Consider the following 27459-nt stretch of genomic DNA (forward strand, 5'->3'; position numbering starts at 1 on the left):
GTATGCACCAAAGAACTGACCAGCAGTGCTTGAAGACATTTGAATTCCCTCCCTTTGCTATACCTGTGTGGTGACATGAAAGTACAGATTATGCAATGACAGAATAAGTGCAGTCAGTGATTGCCGATTGACATTATAGGAAAAGATGAAGAGAGGACCTCATAGGAAGGAGTGTGGAACTAAAGGCAACACAAGTAAAACTTTGGCACCTCATGGCAATACATACATAGTGGTCCCAATTGTGGCATTACTGCTTATTGCATGTCCTAAACTACAAATACCAGGAGGAATCATTTTAGAAAGATTTGGTTATCTTGGATTTCAGATTGCTAAAGGTAATGGCTTTTGTTCCTTTAAATAAATTAGCATAGTAAAAAAGACCCCGACATTTATCCTTTTTTATTTCAATATCTTATTGTCCAAAGCATGTCATTATTTTGCAAACATGTAATGATCATTGATTCCAGTAGATTCAATAACCAGATTCAAACTGGCTTTAGAACAGAACATTTCAGTATTAACAGCTCTCACATAATTTATTCACCATATATCATGAGAGTTTGATTGCAGTTTAATTGCTGGCCAAGTCTTTCGTGACCTACATAAGTAATTGAACATAGTTGAAAGTGAACTGTTGCTCAACAAGCTGAAGCTGCTTTATGTTAAAACTCAAGAAAAGGTCCTAGTTTAAATAATGTTAGAAAAAGATATCAAATGGTATAGATAAAGAAGGCATTATTGCTAAACATTTACCATTCTAGATAGCACATGCCTATTCAAAGCTTTTGAGTAAGAAAGGAGTTAGGCCCCACACCATATGCAGAGTGGCCAATCTGCATTATTTCTTTTTAGCACCTTCCCTGATATCACTATTACATATTGTGGTTAAATATTTGGGCCCGGGAGTGATTCAATTGCTGGCAGCACACCCACCGAAATCAAGTGAACAGGGAGGGGGCATGCCTAAATGCAAGTACACAGGGGTGCAATTCTGGAACACGGATTTGAACAGGAGTCATGTCTACTATGTTGAAGCTGTACTTTGTAAGGCTACCATCTGTGAAAGCAGTAACCGTAGCCAGTACAGAAGTGACAACAGCTTTTTTACCTCCTCCTAATGCCTGGTTGGCGGCTACATTGATCTCCTGGACTGCAAGTCACCAGGGTCTTCCTCACTTCATGTCCTGCCTCTCTCATTGCATTGCAGATGTCGGTTCTGGACTCCTCCAATTGTTCAGTCATCAGCACCACAAGAGAAGAGACTGTCTCCACTGCCTGCATGTGAGACCAATGCTCCTGAATCATTGATCTTTAACAGCACTGAATGAGGGTCTCTGAGCTGTTGTTTGAGTAAACAAGATGGCATAACAGAATGGGTGGATCAGGTGCAGGATGAGTCCGTCTGGAGGCACCAGGCTGCTCAGTTGCTTCTTTCTTTAAGCATTCAGCACCTTTCAGGGATGCAAAGGACAACCAACTGACTTGTGCATTGTACATTTGTGACGCTCTTCAATATTGCAGTGTTTCCCTGCTCCTCGTTGAGAGCTGATTGCTGCCATTGTAAAGGTTTTACAGCGATTCTCACAGAATTTTGTCCCTTGCCCTGCCAGAGATGGGTAGTAATTGTTGAAGTGTCAGGCACCAAAGAGAACTCAGTGAGGAGACACAAAACTAGTTCTGTGGCCAGGCAGAGGAGCAGCACAGTCGCTACTTCTCTGGTTTAGGGTTGACCAAATGGACAAGCAGGTGAATTAAGTAGCTATCAGTCTGGCAAGTCAGGCCCCACTCTATAGAGGGCTGCCTGGCGTCAATTTGTGCCAGTCGTTGTAAACCTGGAGTCACATATGGCACAGTAATCAATATGATCTGTAAATCTTCCACCAAACTCCCCTGTCTGTTGGAGGAGTGAGGCCTCCACATTGAGCAGCCTTCACACCTTGCTTTGACTCTGAAAACACTCCACATCAGGACAAACCAGCAATTGACGTGTGGGTCCCTTCAAATGTGTAACCCCATAAACGGGCACTGCAAGATCATGCAGGGTGCTGTAGCCATTTCTGAGGCTGAATTTAACAAATCCACAGCGTTGCCTATTTTACATAATTTGAGCTGCAAGGTTTTGTGAGGTGTATTTCATTCAATGAGAATGGGGGAGGGTGATGTAATTGGAAGCGATATCACTAGCGGAGCCGTAGTTTTTTAGTATGCGCTGAGAGTGGCATCGTCAGGTGGCCCAGAGCATGCACAAAAGGAGGATGTCACACGTCGATCGAAAGCCGGAAGCTAATCACTCCATCAAACTAAACACTCTGGGGGAGAGCTGCGGTGACTGATGGGCACCGTGAGTGGGTCATGGATTTTTTTCAGAAGCAGTGGGGGGGGGTCACCTTTTACATTACAAAGTGAATAGTGACACTGTAACTTCCAGATGTTGGGCCGTCCGATCACGTCACTTGCTCCTGCTCCACTCCAATTCCTTATGCATTTTTCTTTAACCAGGATGGTAGATTAATGATTTGGATGAGGGTATAGTTTGCGAAATGGTAAAATTTGCAGATACCATCAAAATAGGAGGTAGGGCAAATAAAGAGGAACGACACAAGCATACTCATAAGGATTTAGATCTCTTGGATAACTGGGTCAATTTGTGGCAGATACAATTTAATGTGGACAAATATGTAATAATTAGTATGGGAGCAAGTAACCAAGAGAGGTAGTATGTGTTAAATGAAACAATAGTATAATATGATCATCAGGAAAGTGATCTAATGTGGATAAATTTATGAAACCACCAACATAATGTTTAGTGGCAATAATGCATTTAAAAAAAAACAAATAAGGTACTGGATTATAAGTAAATGCTGACTTTCATGAAACATATTAAGGGGAACTGCATTCATTCATAATTCATAAACATACAAAAGAATTTTGGATCTATCCCCAATTCTGTCCTACCAGTCCAAGGTCTCTGCCTGGAAAGGGTTGGATATGGCCTGCCTTTGGCTTTCAGGATATTCATCATGAACCAATGACTTGGTGTCATGTTTAGGTAACAAATAATTAAGGCATATTTTAGTGCCAATCAGTAATAGTGAATAAGCCATTGCACTTTGAACTTTGTTTAACACTTTGGCATAAGTTGACGTAAATACTGGATGCAGTGGTTGCTCAGGGCCAATGATTACACCAAACCCAACTTATAGAACCAGTAATTGGAGCTAAAATTCAATTCTGGCGGGGGCACAAAACAGGTGGTAGCGGATCGCCCACCTGTTATACGCTGCCCGAACTGGAAAGGAGAATCGGGGGGGGGGGGGGGGTGCATAACGGGCATCTGATCTACTACTGCCCTTTTGCACCTCCACCGAAGTTGCATTTTACCCCCATTGCGTTCAAACTAATGTTCTTTTTGTTTTTCATCCCTGCTTTTTTTTTAACACTTTCTGTTTACTATTTTTATGGCTACCTTAAATGGCATAGGATCAGAGCTGCGGTGGAGGTGAGTGGCACAGTTTGATGTTGACCCTGTAAATCCCACTCTTTTCCTTCTGCTTTGCCACTTCTCTCCATGTTCAAAAACCTTCTTTTTGACCATGCTTTTAGTTCCCCATCCTAGCCTCTCCATTTCCCTTGTCTTTCCCCAGGCACTGATTTCACTGTATCTCTTTCCTTCTTATTGCAAAGTTCTCTGAGATTTTTACCTGGAACACCATGGACATGCAAGTTAATGTATGTGTGTCCTCACAATGAGACCTTTTTTGAATCACGTTGGCCAGTGCCAATCAATGCTGATGTCTGGTGTGTTAATAAGATTGTTTATTTATTTGTTTGAAGTGTGTCAGCTCAAAGTGACACCCTTGGTCCCAAAATAGAAACCTGAAAAGAAAGTACACAAACTGTGCTAAAGACTATTTCATCTGACCTACAAACAACAATAAGTTAAAGAACTGATCCAATTTGACATTGGATGTGTGACTTTAGGAGCGAAGAACCCAATATTTTAGCGGAGGAAAATAAATGAGTGCCAAAGTGCAGGTGACGGGACTTCACAGGCTGAGGGAGTGGGAGACTACGTGAAGTGCCACCAGTCCCTGACGTCATTTCTTTTTAGTGCATGCTAATTTCAAATAGTTTTCCCAGAAGCCATCAAGATAGGCCTGGCTTTTATTGTGCATGAAGGATGGTAAATAACTTTACTCTTTCCACTCTTAATTTTGTGGCTGCTGGCGTGAAGCAACATGGCCAAGAGCTAGCAAAAAATTAATGATGGTAGCCAAGTTCAAATACTCCTCAGAGGGCTATGGTTCAAACTCCTGCCCTTTGAATGGGAGCCCAGCACAGCCACTGAAGCTATGAAGTCACCTCTGATTTCATAACGTAGAGTGACAAATACATAAGAACATAAGAGATAGGAGCAGGAGTAGGCCATTTGGCCCTTCAAGCCTGCGCCGCCATTCAATGAGATCATGGCTGATCTGATTCTGGCCTCAAATCCACTTTCCCACCTGTTCCCCATATCCTTTGATACCCTAGCTGATCAAAAATTTGTCCAACTCAGCCTTGAATATATTCAATGACTCAGCCTCCACCGTTCTTTGGGGCAAAGAATTCCAAAGGTTCACAATCCTCAGAGAAGAAATTTCTCCTTATCTCCGTCTTAAATGGGCAACCCCTTATTCTGAGACTATGCCCCTGGTTCTAGATTCCCCTATGAGGTAATCCTGGTAAACTAATTTTTCTTTATACCAGACCTGCAATATGTGGTTCACTAGCAAATTAAACTAAAGGGGGAAAAAACATTTACTTCCTAAAACACCTAAGTATTTGCTAGAAAATTAAAATATTATTTTTCCTGATAAGTAACTGGTGTGATTTTATTTTAAATATTTTATCATGAATATTTATGATATATATTGTCATTGAAACATATTATTTATGAGTTAATTACAGATGCTGCTGAACATCAATATAAGTTAGTCTTGTAAGCTATTTTTCTCTTTATCTAAAAATATCCAAAGATGTTCTAGACCGAAATAAAATGTCAGTATTGGGGCTGAGAGAATAATGCAAAGATAATATGGATTGGTTTCAGCAAGCATTTTGAAACTGTACATATGTTGTTTTGAATTTATTTTTATCTTTGCAATGATCTTACACAAGTTTAAAAAAAAATCCAATATCTAAGCTGGTTGTGCTGCTAACAGCAACTCCTCCTGTACAAATAAATATGACACAGAAGCTGGGAAAGAAAATGCTGAAAGGAAATGGGATGTGTACGGCTTCTCCTGCCTCTGTTCGTAAATTAAGGAAGCACAGAAATATGCATTTCAAATATCAATAATCTCTTCTTTCATCATCCAGATACAAGAAACTCTGACAATGACTTTAAAAAAAAACAGTTGCTAAAGCACACTTCCTTTTGTGTTTCTTTTTAATATGTACATTTTACATCAGTGTACAGCAGGGTATCATTAGCTCCTGCTGATTACTCATCTCCTGAATACGTATTAGAGTCTCTTATGTATTCAATGCAGTGTGACTGTGTGGGTGTGATGTTCTTGACATTACTAATGAATCTTTCGCTTGGCAAGTACTCGATGAAAAGGCTAAACGTATTTTAACAACCTAACTGTTATTACGCATCATAAATGAAAGATTAGGTATTTGGCCACCAATTCATTCACCTCAAATTCCGTGCACTGTTTGAACTCATTTGACAGCCCCATGCCTCTTCCAAAATATGTACCTCTGCTGTTTTATAGTCTCCACCAATCTTATGTAAATCTGTAATGGTGATTATAAAGTAAAATTGGAGAAATCTACAAAGGCACAGAATATGTGTTAACAGTAGGATTTGAATAAACTGAAATTATTTAATCAGGTGATTATTTGAACTTTAGTGCATAAATTCTACTACAGTATTCAAAGGGTCAAAAAAAATTGTCCTGTGTTTTTTGCATTTTTATAGACATAATTATTCCTACGTCAGACCTGGAGGTAGTTCAGCTTCACAGTTTTTGTTCATTACCATAAAGCTCCATCACTACAAGACCAGTATCCTTCCATACCCAAATATAGTACTTCCTTCCTCTCTACTCTTAGCTTGGTCGTCTATTTCTAACTTTGAACACTAGGAATTAGAATACAAGGATATCATGATGTCTGCAACTCAGTATTAACACTGTTCAGTTAAAATTTCTTTACTGTCTAATGAAGCACTGCTCGTAGTCAATTATATCTTTATAAAACAACTAAAGATTAAAAGAAACATTCTTAAAAATTATGATTTATAGTGGTTATATTTCTAAAAAAAAGCTAACATGGAGAAAAGGAATCCAAAGCATTTCTTGCCATTTCTAGCTTTTTTTCATAAAAAATTATTAAGACCAGTATTTTCACTGCATCAGCATGAGCTTCCAGAATTTTAGATGTCACACCAGGTTAGAAACAATAAAGTAATAACTTGCACTTATATGGCGGCCGTAACACGGCAACACAACCCAAGCACCTCATGGGGATGGGGGTGTGGGGGTGGGGGGGTGGGGAGGGGCGGGCGGGCGGAGAATGGATACTGCATCAAGAATTAAGGCACAGCTCAGAGGGGTAACTCACGGGTAGTCCAATAGGTACGTTTTCGGGAGGCTTTTGAAAATAGAGAGAGATGTAGCAAGACATGGAGGGGGTTTGGGGGAGGGGTTAGGGAGAAAATAGAGCTTAAGGGTGTGACGGCTGCAAGTTCCTGCCAGCAATGGTGGAGCAGGAGGGGAGGGGGAAAAACACAGTAGACCAGAATCAGAAGAGTGAGGGCATAAGTAGGGCACAGGGCTGAAGAAAGTTGCAACGGTAATGTGGGGCAATACCATGTAAAAATGTATAGACAAAGACTAGGATTTTAAAGTCAACCATGCTGGGGATGGGGAGCTGGTGGAGGTGGTGAATGAGGACAGTTAGGATATGGGGAACTTTGTACAGGATAGAATGCAGGCCGTGAAGTTTGTAGGGAGGTAGTTAGGGAGGCTGGTGAGGAGAGGGGACAAGGGCATTGAGAGTTTCAGTAGCAGCATGGGTGAAGTCGTGTTATGGAGGTGGAGATAGATGAATTTGGTGGTGACTTGGATGTGCCATTTGAAACTTAGCTGAGTGTCAAACAGGACACCTAGATCATGCACTCAGGTTCAGCAACATTTAAACAGAATAAGATCATAGCTGCAAAACCACTCCCAGTTTTCCTACAGGAGCGCTCATGAATATTCATGAATCACAGATACATGAGACTAATCTTTTTGAAACTTTACTGCAACGTGTTGAAAATTCATTCAAAATTAAACTCTGCCTGTTTTGAACTTAGAATATTATCTGGACTGCTACTTTTGAACAGAAAGTTTCTTTAACTAGAACAGCTTTCTAATTGATGGATGTGTTGTTCCGCAGAAAAGTATGATGTAGAAAGTAAAAACATCCACCTGTGTTAAAATTGGGAAGCCAAGCGGTCGGCAGCCATTACAGGGAGTGAATGCTTCCCATAGTCTTGCTGGCCCACAGCTTTTCTCTCCTTCTTCTTCCTCGTCTGTTTGTGGCGGATTTATAGGAGGAGATGGACGGTCTCGCTGTTGGTGAAAAAAAAAGTGACTTAGAACGAATATTTAAAATAAACAGTTGTATTATTCCAAGTGGTAACATGCGTCATATACCAGCACCAGGAGGTGGTGAGAAAGCAGGAATAGCAATCCAACAAAATCATTTAGGAGCAAAGTATATTGATCTTTTTTGTTAAATCATTTATGGAAACAAAAAAATTCTCTCTCTGGGAATTTTAACCAATAGTACAAACGTGTTGCTGGATTTCAATATTAATGCCACCATTTTGGATACCAAATCTATAACTGAATTAAACAGGTGAAAGAATTCAGTTCCCTACCCTTCCATGACATAAAGTATACATTTTAATTAATACCACACCAATTGTATATAAAATTGTTATCTTGATGCTTTACTTTTAACTTGAACTTCACACACTGCATCTCTCCTAAATAAGTTAATAAACTCTTGCTTTACTGGAAAGACCATCAGTAACAAGAAAACAAACAACTGCTGCTTTATGCTAACTTCTTCCATCCATTTTGTAGTATAGAGTGAGTGGTCCGTATGTTATATATCTGTAAAAATCCTCAATAATAATGCAATGGTTCTCAAAACGTGGGCCGTGCCCCAATGGTGCGACATGTGGCATGGGATACATTGAGCAATATGAAAATATCTGCGAACTCCTAATTTGCCACTACCTTCGACCGTCTGCCTCCCACCTAACTCTCCCAACCTGCTTTCGCAGCCACCTCCAGGCCAACTTTCCTGACCTGCTGCCTCCCACCTGACCTCCTGCCCAAGTTGCTCAAGCTGCTACCCCTTGCCTGACTGTACCGCCCTGCTGCCTTCTCCCCCTTGACTCTACCGACCTGTTATCTCCTGCCTGACTCTATCGACCTGCTACCTTCTCCCCACTGAATCTACCGAAGTACTGCCTCCTCCCTGACTCTAGCGACCTGCTGCCTTCTCCCCCTTGACTCTACCACCCTGATACCTCCCACCTGTCTCTACCGACCTGCTACCTTCTCCCACCTGACTCTACCGACCCGCTGTCTTCTCCCACCTGACTCTACTCTTTGTCTTAAGCGTTACTGTTCCCCTCTTTCTTTTTGACTCTCCAACTAAGTTTTTTAATTTCTTAGTGCAAACTTTTAGCCCTCCCAGTACATCTGGGGAAAATGTTAGGATCTGAAGTTATATAGGTAACCAGAACACAATGGTCCCTGAAGCATAATGAATACACTATGACTCAGATAAAATCAAACAAACATGAAAAAATATAAATGGTCCTGGGAATAACCAAGTGCGCAACGCACAGTGGGTGGGAAAGCAAATTAGATGATTTGTACAGAGAGAACATAAGAACATAAGAAATAGGAGCAGGAGTAGGCCATACCACCCCTCGAGCCTGCTCCACCATTCAATAAAATCATGGCTGATCTTTGACCTCAACTCCACTTTCCTGCCCGATCCCCATATCCCATGATTCCCCTAGAGTCCAAAAATCTATCTCAGCCTTGAATATACTCAACATCCACAGCACTCTGGGGTAGAGAATTCCAAAGATTCACAACCCTTTGAATGAAGAAATGCCTTCTCATCTCAGTCTTAAATGGCCGACCCTTTATTCTGAGACTATGCTCCCTAGTTCTAGACTCTCACATCAGAATGGTAAAAAGTAGATTACTTAGTATTACGTACCTTTACCTACCATGCGCAGAGGAAGTCACGTAACAGAGAAAATCAAATTTTATGGACTTAAATCAGAAACAACATGACTATATCCTATAAGAACCACACAGCCATCTTGGATCCCTTTGACCAGAGGAAGCACAAAGTTCCACATAATGTTTAGCAATGGAGCCACAGCATTCCATTTCTTATATAAGTGTTTGCCAAACTAGGCCACATTTTTAAAAAAAAGCACCTTGTCTATAACTCCACATGATAGGGCTCTGGCTTTAAACTTCCTCTCATCATGAGTCCACTGCTATGTGCCCCTGGTAATTTATGTGCATGCTTCAATTCTCAGGGCAGTGTGCGCTCTCACTTTTGGCACTCAGCAGTTTGGCAGGTGTTGTATTTTGTCATTTTTAAGTGTCTTGTTTTAAATCTTTGACAAGTTTTGCACCTATTGAGGGAGTACATACATGGCAAGAAGATGGCTATTTGTTCTTAAACTCATGCATTATCAGCTGCTACATTTTGTTGTCTTCTTCATTTCTTAGATAATCTTCCAAGCAAATTCTGTAATCTCCTGCTTACGGCTTTTCCTCGGAATAGCGGGTGGCATTATATATGGATTATATCCTCCCTCAGGGTTTCCTCCTGACTGATTTCCCATCTGGAAAACGGGGCCAAAAATGTCCAATTTCGCAGGGCTATGCCCTATGCCCTATGCCCCAAGGATGCCTGAGAAACATCTTATGCTCTATTGGCCTTAGATTATTTTCAGGCATCCGAGACGCTGCCTAAAACAGGCATTAGGCTGTTACATATGCTAATGAGGGGCCGAACGTCAGTTTTTGGTCCCCTCCGAGGAATTGGGCTGCCCTGAGCATCCTGCTCCACTTAAATTTTCCAGGGGCGGATGTGGCAGAGGAACCGGCCGCCATGCAAAGTTAAGTTTACTTTTTAAAAATAAATTCTTGTGGAGCCTGGAGGAACAGGAGTGTTCCTCCTGACTCCACAGTACTCTTGGGGCATGATTGGTCCCCCTCCCACTGCTCCCCACCCCCACCACCCCACTGGCGAGGCAAGCGGCCCGAAATTCACGTGCTGAAATGGGCGAATTGCCTATGGCGGCGCAACAAGCGCTAGAAGCTCATCTAAATTATTGAAACGAGGCCCAAGGCCAAATTTCAGGCCATCCTCAGGCCTCCAGTGTTGGGGCACCGATTCTGGTACAATAAATGGGCCCAGATGAATTTCTATCCCCAAGTGTCACTCTCAAAGGGATTTATAAACTGATGTAGGTCATAATGAGTTATAAATGTTATCGTACAAAATTATAACATAGGCTGAAATTACTTGTTCTGCTGTTTTGGAGTTACCACGCCTAGTCAAGATAATGTAATGTTTTTATGAACAGACAAATCTAAAGGAATCAGAACAAAATGGTTTGGTTTCAGAAAAATTGTTGCTAAATTAATTTCAATAAACATTATTGAGTTGTGATTTGAAGCAATGGCTGTCTTTAGAGAGTAAAACTCAGAGTTCAATTAAATAAAGTGAACTTGTAAAGTTAATTTTGTTAATCCTCCCAGTGCTTTAAGGTATGTGTATGATTAACTGTGAATTAATTTGTAAAGCCTTTATCATTTGTGAAAGGTGAAATCACATCCATGCTTCCAAATTGTGCCAAATGTTAGGATGTAGGCTGCATTATGCTACAGCTTAAAACTGTGTGTGTTGTCTAGAAGTAGAATCTTTTGTTAGGAAAAGGTAGCATTTTTGAGCAGTTGGAATCTTTTTAATTTATTGGTGGTGGTCTGTCTCACAAGAATCATATATAATTTATAGCATGTCACAGTTATTGGATTCTAATTTACTTTGTCAGCAGGTATATTGGTCGATGATCCACAAAGCTGGATTGACTTTCATTATTGTTCTTTTTTAAAATTAGATGTTACCTCTGCATCTGCTAAAAGGAACTAATAATATTTAAGGTCAATGATTGAGAAGAGATTGTTGCATAATGTTTTCTAGTTCTCCCCACAGCAGCGTACATACTGTATAATGGTAGGATTTGGTCACACAGTTATACTACTCTTGCTGAAGGCCAATACAAATAACAGTAACATGATACAGAATCAGGCTTCTTACTAGACTGGCTTTTTGATATGTATTGTGAACAGTAGAGGCTGACACAAAGGGGGACGTGATGTAACATGTGAACCAATGCCAGAATATTCTTGCTAGGTCACACCATTGTCACAGTGCAAATAGATTTAGTTAGTTTAGAGAAAATGGTTTCAGGCCAGTTATTTAGGACATAAATGAGCAATTATGTCCTAACTTGCTAGAAGGCTCACTTTGAAAGCCATAAAAAAACATACATGAGAAGTAAATAGTAGAGTTTTCGGTGGCTTCTCATTCAAGAGGAAGCCTTAAACAGTGCTACTATAATTGCAGAAGGGTTTAGTATTTTAAAATCACATAGCAGTAATGTACAGCACAATCTCTAAAATATTTGCTTTTATTGTAATAAATTAAATTGCTGCCAGAAATTAATAATGCCAGTATTCAAAGGATGTATAGCTAATACAAGGGGTATGAGGATTTTTCAAAATTGTATAGGAATCCCAATGAGTTCCACAGTTTTTGCTACTTTGTATACCATGGATCACCTCAGAAATTTCCTCTGAGGAGGTCTATAAAGTGAGTCAATTGAGAAAGGTTAAATGCTTCAAAACTAACTTCAAACCTGTGAGGTGTAAAACAATTAAAAATACGAAAAGGTACAAGTAAAATCTGATTCATGGCATGCCCTCCTGTGGGGCTGACATTCTGAAAGATAAGATCAAATAGGCTGACAGGCCTTCTTCATCTGAACCTATCTTGTGATTTTGTGATCTCCTGCACTTTGAATTGACCAAATAAAATTGCTACTTGATGCTTTCCACTGTTACATTCATTTACTCATAACGGGTTAAACTTTATGACTTAGCACCTTGGCAAGTGCGTCATACAGGAGCCCATATTACCAATTTGGCCAATTTGCAACCCACACAATTTTCCTTCTATTAGGACAGAAAATCATGCAAGCTAAGTTGGGCACACTGACTTCCACGCTCTAGAAGACAATGTGCTCCTGTTATATGACGCTTTATACCAGAAGCACTAAATCATAAAATTTACATTGTTCAACATTCTGTGCAAGAATATTATTTCCCTCTAGATAGTACTTCTCGTCTGGCTGTTTAGGGATTAGATTGCAGATCAAAGACTGCACTCAAATTAATATGGTGTATAAAAGACTATAGAAAACTCTGCAGCTCCCCAAAACGGCCACATTTTGAATGATCTCAACTTAATTTATCATCTATTTAGCAAGAAGTTATGCATGGGTAATAAAGATGTTCATTTTCCAATTTGTTGTCTGGAGGAAGAACTGTTAAAAGTTTACTTTTGGAAATGGGAATGTGATGGATGATAATAAATACATTACAAATATAAATATTTAATGAGATAAAATATCTCAGAGTTTAACAAGTTGGAGAATTGAAGGGGGTGGAGATAATGACCGCACAAAGACAATGGTTTTTGGATGGCTTTTGAAGGGAGGGCTGTAGTGAGGTAAAGTGATCTTAGGGGAGACTTCAGGTGCCAAAGATGTAGTTACTGAAAGAATCATCATCCATGGAGGATAAAGAACAAATAGTATAATAGGAATTGAGGGTGAGTGTTGGACATACAGCTGGAGAACGTCATTCAGAATGCAATGAGGCCATGGAGGGATTTGAAAACAAAAATGAGGATATGTGAGTTGATTCAAAAACCAGGGAGCCTGCTTGGAAGAGCAGGGGTGATGGCTGTGGATGACTTTGTGCAGGACAGGGCACAGGCCAAGGGATTCTGAATAAGTCTGAGCTTATAAATGATAAACACAGAGGGATTGGTGAGAAAAGCTTTTGAGGAGTCAATTGTCAAGGTGATGAAAATGTGGCTGAAAAGTTTAGCAATATAAGGGACAGGTAGAGGCATAGGCAGGTAATGTGATAGGGGTGAAAGAGAACAGTAATGGCAATAGACCAGATCTGGGGTAGGAAACTCAGCTCAGCATTGAATAAGATGTTGGAGGCTGTGCATCTTCAGCTTTAATCTAAGAGTGCAACCAAGAAGGTTGATAGAGGCAAGGCCAGAGGTTAATAGTTGCTGGCAGAAGGCTAAGACAATGGTTTTGGCGTTGCCAACAACGAATGGAGGGAAATTTTGACTCATCCAGGCCTTGATGGTGAACATAGATAGAAAATATAGTAACAGTCTGGCGTTCAATGCGGAAGCAGATAGGTAGAGCTGAATCTTGTCAGCATATAAATGGAAGTTATTTATCCTCTAATCCCACTCTGTCTCTCTCCCTTGTACATCCCACTACCCCTACTTCTCTCTCCCCATACTTTCCTCCCTTCTTTCTCTTCCCCACTTACCTGTCTGCTGCTGCTCTTTTCTCATCTCTTTCCCATTCTCTCTCTCTCCCATCTACTTCTCTTTCTTCCCAGTTTCTCTATCTCTCCCTCTCCCCTGCTTCTCTTCCCTCCCCTCAACGTTTGGTCCACCGCTGCTTTCTTTCTCCCTCAGAATTTCTCTTTTTCTCCACCCTGCTTTTCTTTCTCTTCCACCTTGCTTTTCCTTCTGTCTCCCTCCTGCTTCTCTCTCTCTCTTGCTTCTCCTTCTCTCTTCTCCCCATTTGTTTTTCTTAACTTCCTTTTCTGTTTAGCTCTGGGTCGGGAGAAAATGGCTGTAGAAGCAGTCCAGAGAGCCAAAGAAAGCAGGCAAAGGCCCCTGACCAAGATTGCCAGAGAATTGGTCCAGCCACTAAGCTGATAAGCAGGCAGTGAAAAGAAATATGGAGGTTGTAAAGAAGCAGACAAAGTTGCTACAGCAGCAGGGGAGTGAGAGGAATCAGGTCCAGCAAACACCAAATCCACACATGGACAAAATAACTTTATTACTTTGCAAAGCAGCACACTTGAGAAATAGTGCCTTTTCTGAGCTGCTTGCAATCTGGTCCTTACGCATCATCATTGCTGTTCTTCTTTGCAGTGGTTAAGATCTGGAATGCAGCATTTCAGTGAATGGATTTCAACACCGCAAATGTGCACTTTAAATTTGCAAATTCACAATAAATCGTGAATATATGACAGATGCTCATATCTGGAGGGGGCTGAGTTGGAAGGAGTGGGAAAACGGGAAAGCAAAGAAAGAAGACAGAAGCAGCCATTTGGATGACCTCGATTTTTGATGCAACAAGCTCCTCGCACTTAGTATCCAAGGTGAGAATGGAAGGTGAAGATGGAGGTTGGGGGGGAGGGGGGGGGAAGGAGAGTGGTGGTCAACAATGAGGGCCTTAAAGAATTAGCAGTCTGGGATTAGTGTCTAAACGATGGTGAGATGGAGGGCTGGCTGGGATAAGTGTGGACAAGACTGTCAAATAGAGGCAGGTCAGTGGTGCAGCAGACTGACGGAGTTGGGAACAGGAGGGAGAATTTGTGAGGGAGCTAGGGATAGCTTTTCTATGGGAAAAAGGAGAGCATAGGAGGTATTTGGGGTAGGCAAGCAAGGTGATGGGAGGCTGGTTTTGGGGGGGAGGGGGTAAACAATGAGGGCCTTAAAGAATTAGCAGTATGGGATTAGTGTCTAAACAATGACATATAGTCGGCACCAATTCATGGCCAATGCATTTTTGTTGTGTGACAGAATTTTATTGGCAAAGAAAATCTACCTAAAAGCACTAACTTATTATATCTTTGACTTTGCTTACAGATCAGATCAAGTAGTGTAGTGTAATATAAGGCAGGTATCCAAATTTTATCAGCACTCACAACTGTCCCAATTTTGTTGACTCCATTGTGATGTCCTAATAAATTATTTGCAGAATAGCTTAGTGCTCCAGTTTCAATTCCGCATCATTGATTTGTTTATTTAAAAAAATTGCAACATGTTCATTTCTCCCAAGTGTAAATGGAAACAGGACCCAGAACCACTCGTTACAGTTCCCTCACTCGTTACAGTTCCTTCACTCGTTACAGTTCCCTCAACAAAAAGCAGATTTTCAGCAAAAGTAGAATTTCTCTCTCCACCACCCTAAGTTATTTTACAAATTGACATTACACGAGTGCACTAATTTAAATTTGGGTGTGTAATATACTGGGTGGCACTGTATTGAAGATATGCAATTGACATATTAAGACCCTTTAATGAAAATTATTGACATGATTAAGAGACTTTGGGACTAAATAAAGCACAGGTTTAGATTGAACAGCAGCATTGCAGTTTACTCAATCCCCGTGCAGTTTGGGCAAATGAGTTCGTTACAAAAACACTGTTTTAATCTCTTCTTTTGAATTAACTGTGCTAATTGGGTGTCTTTGTATCTTGAGATAATTGGCTGCCAGAAGATTTGGGTTTGAGACAATATTGTAGTTGTGGAATTAACATTACAGAAACGTCTATTTGCATTACAATTAGACAGGATTTGGTGTGACCTCAGGGTATAACAACACATTAACCTCAGAGTAACATACATCATACAGAACAAATAAAGCAATTAAAACCAAAAAATTCACAACATCTCAAGCCTTGACAAGATATCTTCGCCTAGAAATTGTTGCTAGCATGCTCGCTATTCAAGGGTTAACTGTGGGTTACTGAAGGTTTTTGGAAGTAAAGCCTGCTGGTTTGCACTTGATGTTGCTGTTTGCAATCTGTGGGCTAAAATGTGGGGAGAAGTAGTAATTCTGTTAATTGACCATGAACTGCAATTAAAAGGTAGTTAATCACCTGAAAAAAACTAGAAAGGCAAAAGCAGACATTTACTAAATAAAACTGGGTGTTCCAATGTGAGAGAAGCCAATTTTACAGGGCAGCAAACTGCAAGCCCCAGTGAGAAGGGTCAGGGAAACAATTTATCGGACTGATGGCCACCACCCCTTTCCAATCCCCAATAGCAATGGTGCATCAGATATGGGAAGAGGTGGCTAAAAGCAGGCAACACCAGCCAGCCATTAAATGTGTCTGACTCACGTGCAGGGCCCTCGCAATGCAGAGCCCAAGGAGGTCAAGGACCACCAACACCCCCCCCCCCCCCCCCCAATAGCTTGTCAATGAAGCCATGCAGTCAGCCAGTACAAGGAGTGGCTGGTTAGGCATACATATCAACTTAGAAAGATTGCAAAAGCTGACCCAACAGCCCCCGAAAAGCTGCCAACATAAAAACATCCCTGGTTATAAGCCTGTGACTTGTGAAGACAAGTAGTTACACGGGCTTTGTAACTTAAGCTACAAGTATAATCTACATTCCATTGCATGTTTTGGAAAAAAAACATAAGTACATGGAAATCTGAAGGGCAAATACAAAAGTTGAAGGAGCAAAATTTGTAGTGCATCTCTAGGGATCTCTAGGGTATTCTCCTCTGGAAAACTTTTAAATTAAAATGATGTATTCTGGTTAACTTTAAGCATTTTTATGCATCACAATTGAAAGATTTTTAACCTTAAAAAAGGAAAAACAAAGTGCCATTTGGACTTTCAAAAGACCAACCAGACTGTTACTTCCTCAAAAGTTACCTTCAGAAGGGGTATGGTAGCATAGTGGGAATGTTACCGGACTAGTAATCCAGCGACCTGGATGGATACTCCAGAGAATGTGAGTTCAAATCCCACCATAGCAATTTATGAATTTGCTTTGTCTTCCAGAGAAGGAAAAGGGCAGCTAGAAGGGTACATGGGAACATCATCATCTACAAGTTCCCCTCCAAGTCACACACCATCCTGACTTGGACATATATTGCCACTGGGTCGAAATCCTGGAACTCCTTACCTGATAGCACTGTGGGAGTACCTTCACCACATGGACTTCAGCAGTTCAAAAAGAAGGCTCATCACCACTTTATCAAGGACAACTAGGGATGGGCAATAAATGCTAGCCTCACTTGTGATCCCAATATCCAAAGATTGGACTTTAAAAAAGTCACATCACCATGTTCATTCCCATCCTCAGTTTCCTGAAGCCATCCATTTCACTCTCAACTCCTTCAAATATTGCCTTAAAATTAAGACATTGTCAGAGGTTTTAGGAAAGCAAGCATTACGCTTGCATTTCATGTTTATAGTGACATTTTTTTTTTAAGTCTCTTTCGGGTCATATAGCGCACAGGCGCCCAAATAGCAATATGGATGCAGTTGATAGTGGGTTGGACTCTGGGAAAGGCAGCAGTTTTGTAGAATTGTGTTGTGTTGACTGATGGTGGTCAACAGTGAAAGTGATGAAGTCATTGGTCCTGCAGGAAAATGCATCTCTGATCTCCTTGATAGATCTGTAGACAACAGACTGGTTAAGACCCCAACGCTAGCCTGCAAAGAACCCGAAACATAAAGCTTGGGAGCTACATTGACCACCTGTGACTGTACCATATGGATGTTACATGTTGTGTGGAGGTATCCCCGAAGGAGATGGCACAGTCGTGTCAATGCTTCCTTGCCAACAGTCATTCTCCTTACGCACATCTGTACTGTCATTACCGGGTAGCTGGTGTGGGACTTGACAGCATGCATTTCAAATCATTTGCCATCACAGACAGCCCTTTTGTGCTCTCACTGGTCCTCCTCTGCCAAGTCCAGTGCGAGTGAATTCAATCCTCATTCTGCACACAAGTTGAGAATGTGGAAAGAAAATTTGCAGTTACTCATCCTTAAATGAAGAATCCAGCTTTCCCACTGCAGCCTCTCCCCATCTGAACAAAATGAATGCATCAAACGAGCGATTTCTTAATACTGCAATCTACTATTAAGTATCTAATCTGCTGGGCTAATTCATTTACTGCATGAATTGATACTACAACTCTGCTAACAATTATAAAATGGTGAGAAGCAAGCGCTATATCGTACTCCTGAAATCGTTAGCCGCGATCAGACAGTTGCCATCAGCATTAAGCTTAACCCTGACAGCAATATCTAGTGTCATTTCTCTTCCATTGTTTACTGTTTTTCAAAATCACAAGACAAATATAATACTAAAGCCACCCCATAGCAAAAAGCTATATTCAAGTGAAAAGAAGAACTGCTTTCTATCTAGCACATCATCACTCATTCCTGGAACCCAAGTGACTTCAGGGAAATAGACAAATTGTACCATCATACATTTGTAACTGAGGTCAGCTGTTCACCACACACAGATTAATATCCCCTGGTACCAGGGAGTTTTCTGTTACCTGGTGTGCCAAGGAATACAATCAAAAAATGTGAAGAAAGAGAGCCAGGAAATTTGGTACGTTTTATTATTCGCAAAACTGCTTGCCACATTTTCCACCCCATTCCCATGCTACCTCTTTAATGCCATGTTGAAAATATCTGTAGGGATTTGCAGAAATTCATTAGAGAACTCTAGCTGAAAACAGAAGGGGGTCAAAAATCCGTTGCTATACCCGAGCTTAAGTGCCAAGCTGTGTCTGCCAGGAATTTCCAGCCGCTGAGCTTCGCCGACTTCTGGGGTTGGGGGAAATTCCATCCTTTGCATGACAACAGTGGGCGTAGATATTAGTAGGGGCACATCTGCACTAAGAGAGGCTTCAAACTGTGGCACTGGTTGCCAGATCTTGGTCTCATCCAGCATACTGGCTGCCAATGATCCATCCAACTACTAAGAGGCCAGGAACACAAAAACTTCCGGCATTGGGATTCCCTGCCCACTACTTCCTCTCCTCCTATGCTTCTGGCCCTGTTTGGGGAAGGTGAAGGTACCTCCCCTTAGCAGACCCCGTGGACTCCCTGACATAAAGCTGGATCCAGTGTCACCGGGTCCCGGCCCCTGTGGCGCACTCCTGCTGAAGTTATGGTGGATGTTTGGCCCCAACATATAGGAACACTGAGTCATGAGCAAAAGTTTTAGCTTTCTGACTTAGTATGCACTAAAAAGAAACATCTCTTAAAATCAGTTGGGCTGTGAAAGGAATTGAAGTGATAGTGATACATTTCATTTCTATTGAGTAGACCAATCTTGATTTTAATAACAATTTCATATGATTTGCTACTTGTGAGCAGATGTTCTTAGAATGTGGAATAAACTTTGCATTTCACAAGCCTCCGTTAAATATCCATCAAATTGGTTTCGAAAGGGAAGTGAACATTTTAAGATTATTGAACAAAACGAACAGTGTTTACTGATGCATTGTAACCTGATTTAGAACAGATTGTCAGAGATATAGCTACAGACAATTTCAGAATGTCTTTTGTCACTGGCCCCGTAATGCAGCTGGATGTCACAAACAGGATCAAAATCGTTGATCTGAAATTTATTCAGTTCACCATTTCAATTTATATAGAAACTGGTGAACTGAATACAAATTTGAGCTAGACTCATTTAAATTTAAGCCGTAGAGCATTAAAGTAAAATTGTTAATGGTGGCATGTAATTGGAAATCAGAAATTAATGCAGGAAGCTACACCAGCAAATAAAAAACCTAAAACTAACAAAAATGAGCTTTTAAAGAAGCTTATTATTAAAACAATTCAAATTGGAATCATTGCTGTCGTTGGTTCAACATTTCAATTTTTGTACCTAGAACAAGCTGGAGTATTATTTATCCATGCAGTAGCTCACCTCTATATGGTGTATGGTTTAAAGAGAAAAATATGCCACTACCTCTCTTTCTTCCTTGCTACCTTCCGTCCATGGTCCTGTACCTTTGACTCAATTTTTCTCACTTCCTTTTCATATCCTATTTTCCCATCACTTATTTTTTTTGTTCTTACTCTTTATTTCTTTCACTATTTTGCTTCTCGTGACTTATTTTTAGTTCTCAGTCTTTCTATTCTATTTCTGTTTAATGTTGTTTAATTTTTCCATCTTCATGTAGATTTTTGTTGGTTTTCTCTTGATTTTTCTTTAATTAGCCGTGTGGTCTTTGAGCTTCTATCTTTCTCCGTCTTGTGGATTTCATTTTTATGATCTCTTGGATCTAATTCTTCATTTTGGTCTCTTTCCAAAAGATCTCCTGGTTCTGTCATATACTCCTAACCTAATGGTCAAAACCACACACACATGTATATTCCTCCTACTATTGTAACATCATAACAGCTACTGCTATTGCCACTGTAACTAAATAGTATTGATTTAAATATATCAATGTAAATTTTTGTTTAAATTTGGGTAGAAATGATTGAGAACTGCAAAAAAGTAGTACCAAAATATTTTACACTGAGGGACACTTTCACATTTAAGGGGTAATCTAATTGAGGTCTGCAAAATCAGACATCTGGCTGGGCTAGGGAGACAAATTTGTAGATTTCATCAGCGGGCCCGCAACCCGGCTCCAGCACGCCCACTTCCAGGTTTAACCCAGGCACGTTTGGATGCACGCGCGCAGCTGAAACCCAGAAGTCGGGTCCCCTATTAATGCTGGCGGGCAAATCGTTAACGGGGCAATTTACCCACTTGAAGTACTTAAGGCAGGTCATTTTTTGTGGACTCTGAACCTGAAACTAATTTTACCTTACCTGCACAGGTTTTCCATGGCTTCTCAATCTTGCAGTGAAATGGAGGCAAGGTTCATTCCGAAGTTGATTAGGCCCTTTAAACCTGTGATTGGCACATCTCAAGTAAAGCTCAGGGATTGCAGCTGGTCTCAGTTATCTCAGGCAATCATTTGGCTGAGAGTTGTTTGCGTTGGGTCTCTATTCACTCTTCCAGATATCACTCACTCAATTAAATGAAATATACAGAAAATAATAAATTGTTAACATCCTGATTCAATCTTGCACACAACTTACCTTTTTAAGAATGATGACAAAATCTGAAATATTGGAATATTCTGCAGTCAAGTTACTTGAAAGAATCAAAGTTTTATAACAACTTGGCTCTTTTGCTAATATAAGTTACAGCACCCCAAATATGTTTCCGATTGTCATCCATTCTTCCCTTCCTTTTCTGGCTCTCTCTCTCTCTCTCTTCATCTTTGGCAATAGGCTTTCCATAGATATTTATTACAAGCTCAAACTCCCACAACTATTTGGATTAGGTTTCTTCCCACCCCACTTCCAGTAAATACTTCATCTCTTTCTCTAATTTTGTCCTTCACTTGTCATATCTGCTCTAATAAATCTACTTTCCACACCAAAGTTCCTAAAATACCTTTTTCCTCAGCTGAGTCTTCCCTGAGCAGTGGTTCACAGGCCCATCGACTGAATCCACCACATTTCCCATATGCAGCAGAAAATAGCTGCCAGGGATATCCATTATGCTTTTCATCTTTTAATACCAGAAAGTTCAAAATATGAATGTTACTTATATTGCACTGATCATCAAATCGCTACTCTCCTGGTATATGTTCTTTATTCCTGGCCTGAATCTGGAGCCAGCACTTCATGCCCTCCTCCCCGTGCAGCCTCAATGCAGACCGGCATGGATAATAGAAATCCATGGATAAATGAATCACCACAAATTTTTATCTTGCATAGCAATAACATAGTGATAGGGAGGGATGCAGACAATACAAAGTGAAAAAAATAGTAGTATGTAGTACAAGTAAGTAATGAAATATGATCAGACTTCACAATAACCTAACATTTCACGTTTGTCCATGAGAATTCTGGTCGATAATTGGGCAGGCAGATAACTGGAGTGCAGAAAATGGAAGATCCACCCTGGTGTCTTTTTCAACAATGTTTGCTTATCTGACCAAAGCAGAATTCTGAATCCAATCTAAACTTCATGGATACCTAGTACTTTTTTTTTGGTCAGAAATCTACAAAATTTGCATGGCACTGAATTTTCATTTTCATTTCCCCAACTGAATCTGAGAGATAAGGCAGTTCTTCTTCCTCCAAATCCAGATCAAATGCATAGTTAAAACAGCAGGTTTTTTGATCGAAGTTATGCACAAATTAGTTTCAACCAAATGAGTAACATAGTCTGCTGCCAGACACAGACTGAGAACTCACTAAAAGCAGTGTTACTCAGTAACTGTCCAGCACCTCATTTTATTACATTTCCTGCAAACCTCTGTATTTTTCTATAAGAGTATGGCAGAATAGAGGGTTGTGGTCCTAGACTAGCAATCTGTTGGTTCTGAGTTCAAATACCAAGTTGTGAACATGAATTCTGGAAAAAATAACTATGAGAAATGTTAAAAAAAACAATAACCCAACTTTTGTAACGCGATTATGAACACTGCTTTGAAAATCTCTCCAGTACCGGTGGCAGTTACACTCTAAATGCAATATTGTGTATTGAAGTCTGAAAATGTACTTCAATTTAGCCACTGGATCTCTGATTATACAAAGCTTCTTTAAACTTGATAAATCTTATGTGATAAGCCTAAATGCATTTTAATTTCTCGAGTTGTTGATACCAAGAATGTTCCATTTTTGACAACATACTGCAACTAATTAAAATAAGGAATGGTTGGCAAGTTCTTTGCGCATAATCACCCCTAAACTTGAAAATATAAATATAGGAAGCAATTACTGTCAAACAATCACTTCACAATGTTTTCTGTGATGAATTGGAGTGTTCCATTCACTGATGATCATCTGCCCTGAGCAATAAATTAAGTTCTGTGTAGTCTGCAAGACGGTTTCATATTTTCTACCAATGGTTCCAGTGTTGAGTAGCTGTTCAACTAACATTACCAATTATCACTGAGCTAACTCATTAGTTAGATAACTGTCCTACTGCCCAGATGCTTCCATTCAACCAAAAAACACTTACTGCAGTTCTTCCACTCTTCAAAATTTCCTACGCTAACCAAATAATTTTGTGACATAATGTTTCTTGTGCAAGAGCATAAATATGGTAATTTATTATATTTGCTGCAGGTTGGAAAAAACAATGAAGATTCAGTGCCATTAGCCCCGATTTTAAGCTAATACCGGCCAGTGAGAATAGCGTGGGTGCTGGTCGGACACCTACCAGATTTCATGCCCACGGACCGAGCGTCCGACCCAAACTCACTCCTTCCCACTGGGTGGGTTAGGTTAAAATTGGGGCTATTATTTTTTATGAATTTGTTCGGAAAGACAAAGAAAAATAGTTCTTGTATAACAGGAAAACCTATAAATATATGCGTAGTCATTTTTTTTGAAAAATGAAGTTTCTTCATAAATTCCCAGATTTTTTCAGGTTGCTGGATTGATAAAATACGATTCCCGCTTTAAAAAAGAAACAAATTCTTCCTGTTCTTTTTGCTGAAAATCAGGTCCCCAAGGTGCATGTGCATCTCATTTGTGATGTCATCATGTGCACTGCATGCTGTGCGCACCGTGTGTTGTGCACAGCTAGTACAGCACGCAACACGTGTAATGACTGCACACATCCAACGCACACACATCTCGAGATCCAATTTTCAGCAGGAAACGAATTGGAGATTTTGCAACTTAACGGTTGGGGATATTTTATTGCGCCCGGATGCCTTAAACGGCTCTTCACAAATAACTCACCCACCATTCTTTATCTAAACAACAATCTCCAGGCCTACCTTTGGTGCTGACTATTAGCAGGTCTTTGCAAGGGATTCACCACTACTTGAAAATTTTAAAATATATTAAGTAAGGATGGTGCTGTGGCCCTACACTGTCCTTTCACCTCTACCATGTAAGCTTTGTTTCTAGCTCAACAGCGTCTCACACAACTGGTCCAGAGTCTCAATAATTGTTTTCATCAAAAAAGTAATGGCTCTTTTTTTTAAGTCCTTGACTTGTTTTCTTGAGCTTCAGTGCTTTTCTAAATAAATATTGATTTTCTCTGGATTTACCTGGATTTTTTGGGGGGTACACATTTTTTTCTCTGTTCCCCCCCCCACCCCCGCACACTTTTTGATGCTTAAAATAAAATCTGAAAAACATCCCAAAACAGGTTTTTAAACTGGCAACAAAACCTGACTTTGATGATTCACAGTACAGTATTAATATAAAATGTGGAGGACCAAGGTTGTTGGTTAGCTGAATTTCTTGAAACTTTTGAGTGCCTTGGAGTCCTGAAGACCACTGTTGCTGAATCTTAAAAGGATATTAAAAGACTAATTACGATAATGTGGAAAGTTTCCACAGGTTTAAATATCACCTCAAAGGACAGGCATATCAAAGTGGGAACAAAGCTAACAATATTTTAAATCATTAAGTACAGAGCTCTCTGGTATATGATGCAGAGTTGAACTCTGAAGGTTCGTGATGAGAAAAGGGTCAGGGCTACCAACAGCTCCTTAAAGTACTCTGGACAGCCAGATGTAGCAATGACTTGATTCTTCATGAGTGGGTGTGAAGATGGTGTTAATGGGGATTAATCAGGTAAAGATGTCCTATTTCAACCATGATGTTCGTGGAGAACTTAGCTGCATTGTTTTGGAGGCAGTTGTAGTGCACTGACTGACAGCACAGTGTCACATTGGTTCATTTTGGGAGTCGTGATCTGCAATCTAGTTTTGTTCATTGCCACCTCACACTATTTAGACGTGTCAACTAACAGTCCTAAATCTCTTAACATTCCCGTGGCAAGTTCTATCCCACCCAGTGAGTACACATACCTGCTATTTTACTTTGAAGTGTCAGCTTGCCTTGGTGGTTGCACTTTCATCTCAGCGTCAAAAGGTTATGGGTTCAAGCTCCACTCCAGCACTTTTGTTTTATTCATTCTCGGGGTGTGGGCGTCACTGGTGAGGTCGGCATTTACTGCCCATCTCTGGTTGCCCTGAGAAGGTGGTGGTGGGCCTTCTTCTTGAACCGCAAGCATTTTTTTTACAATCGAGTGGCTTGCTAGGCCACTTCAGAGGGCAGTTAAGAGTCAACCACATTGTTGAGCGCACAATTTAGGCTGACACTTCAGTGCGGTACTAAGAGAGTGCAGTATTAGTGGCAGTGGCAGCACCATCTTTTAGATGAGACATTAAACTGATGCTCAGTCTGCCTGTTTAGTTGGATGTGAAGATCACATGGCGCTATTCAAAGAAGAGCAGGGGAGTTCTCCTGATGTCCTGGTCCACATTTACTGATCATTTATCTCTCTGCCATTTCTGGGACCTTGCTGTGCGCAAATTGGCTGTTGTGTTTACCTACAAAACAACAGTGACTGCAGAGCCGGATTAATAATTCTTAGGACCCTGGGAACCAAGAACAGTCAGGGCCTCCCTGCACAACATCCTCCCTCCCCTCCACCGCAATCCGTTAAAACAGAAATAAGTAGTAAAATGTAAGAAAAAATAGTTCATAGAATTTTGAAACATTGCATTAATAATAAAGCAGTATTTTTAATGTTAATGGTTGTATGCAGTTTTTCTACCTTAAGGTGAGTTCTATCGAGGGCCCCATATTTGGCTTGGTGCCCTGGGCACGCCCCTGAGTGACTGCACTTCAAAAGTAATTATGGGTTAAATTAGGAGGACAGGTTGCATGGATTATGCTTCTTTTCCCTTGAATATAGAAGATTAAGGGATGATCTAATTGAGGTGTTTAAGATGATTAAATAATTTGATAGGGTAGATAGAGAGAATCTATTTCCTCTGGTGGAGGAATCCAGAACAAGGGTCATGACCTTAAAGTTAGAGATAGTGTAAAAATTGGATGGCCATGTGGTGAAGGATAGAAAACTAGAGCCTGGTCTTTAGTTGTTTCCAAGCCTCTATTCACAGAGATTCCCCTTACACACACACACAACACACCCTAGCTCAGCTCTCCTATAAAAAGGATACGAGAGTCCCCAATTGTTACTCACTACCTGAATACAATTAACACTAATTGATATAAATCACACAATTAACAGATAGGGCATTCAGGGGTGATGTCAGGAAGCACTTCTTCACACAAAGGGGAGTGGAAATCTGGAATGCTCTCCCACAAAAAGCTGTTGAGGTTAGGTCAATTGAAAATTTCAAAACTGAGACTGATAGATTTTTGTTAGGCAAGGGTATTAAAGGTTATGGAACCAAGGCGGGTAGATTGACTTAAGATACAAATCAGCCATGATCTCACTGAATGGCGGAACAGACTCGAAGGACTGAATGGTCTACTCCTGTTCCTATTTCATTGGCTGTGAAGCACTTTGGGATAAACTAAGGACTTGAAAAGAACTACGTAAATGCAAGTTATTTCTATCTTTCATTCCAATGTGTAGTACCTCACAGTTGTTCACATTAAACTTCAGCATAAGTCGAAACCCCTCCAGATTCTCTTTGTAAGATCTTGGCTGCCTCTTCCAAGTCCACATTACCCTTAGCTTGATATCATTTGTGAATTCAACTGCCTTGATTCCAGATCTTTTATGTATACCAGGAACAGAAAGGGTTCTTGGAGTGGCCCTTAGGGCAACCCACTCAAACACCACCGCCCCCCCCCCCCCCACACACACACAATTTCAGCCTACCTGCCTTTTTGACTACCTTCTGCTTCCTTCCCTTTAGCCAATTGCTAAGTTGTGTCATTATCTTACCCTTGATAACCACTGATCTTCGTTTGTAAAGCAGTCTGATGTGGTACTTTATCAAAGGTACTTTGGAAGTCAAGGTACACCACGCCCTATGGCTTCTGTTCATCAGTTTGGGATGTCCCTCCTCAAAAAAGTCTACGAGGTTGATTAGGCAAGGCCTAAAGCTGTGTTGTTTGTCATTTATTTAGCTATTTTTACACATGTACTCTTCCATTTTGTTCCTAGGTATCGAGCTCGGGCTAATGGGTCTGTATTATGAAGTCTGTCCATGTCGCTCTTAAATATTTGAACTACATTTGCCCGTTCCCAATCTGTTGGAACCTCCAGTGTTCATTTGACTTTCTTGAAATGATCATTAGTGGTTTCCAAATCTCCTCCTTCTGTCCAAGTATATCCCAATATACTTAATCGACCGCAGATATTATATTGGTTTTCAGCTCTTTCAGCCAGTCTAAAACCTTTACTTCACTAACATCAAAGTTTTGGTGCACACAGAATGTGTGTTTGATGTGGTTAGTGTCCTGCCTGGTAAAGAAAAGCCAAGTTGTTGTCATTTAGCCTGCTAACTATCTCCTGCTCCTCACGTTCAATTCAATATGACTTCTTTAGAGTTTTAATCCCAACTACCCTCTTGCTGTTAGAATATTGGAAATTTTTTTTGGTATTAGGCTTTACCTCTGTAACTCATCATCAGTGAACTTTTCACAATGACCAAGCCCCCTGAGCATATGAATCTTTCTCTA

At 40.5% G+C, this 27459-nt stretch overlaps 1 protein-coding gene across 12 annotated transcripts in view; it reads right to left on the reverse strand.

Annotated features, from left to right (window-relative positions):
* Nucleotides 1-27459, reverse strand: part of anks1b (ankyrin repeat and sterile alpha motif domain containing 1B) — a 738433-nt gene that overhangs the window by 265335 nt on the left and 445639 nt on the right. For all 12 annotated transcript variants that reach the window (XM_068004841.1, XM_068004853.1, XM_068004843.1 and 9 more), the window contains one exon: nt 7464-7607. In XM_068004841.1, the coding sequence (XP_067860942.1) occupies nt 7464-7607 (144 nt within the window). The remainder of the gene's footprint in view (nt 1-7463; nt 7608-27459) is intronic.

This window comes from Heptranchias perlo, chromosome 24 (assembly GCF_035084215.1).
Source record: "Heptranchias perlo isolate sHepPer1 chromosome 24, sHepPer1.hap1, whole genome shotgun sequence".
Classification (NCBI taxonomy): domain Eukaryota; kingdom Metazoa; phylum Chordata; class Chondrichthyes; order Hexanchiformes; family Hexanchidae; genus Heptranchias; species Heptranchias perlo.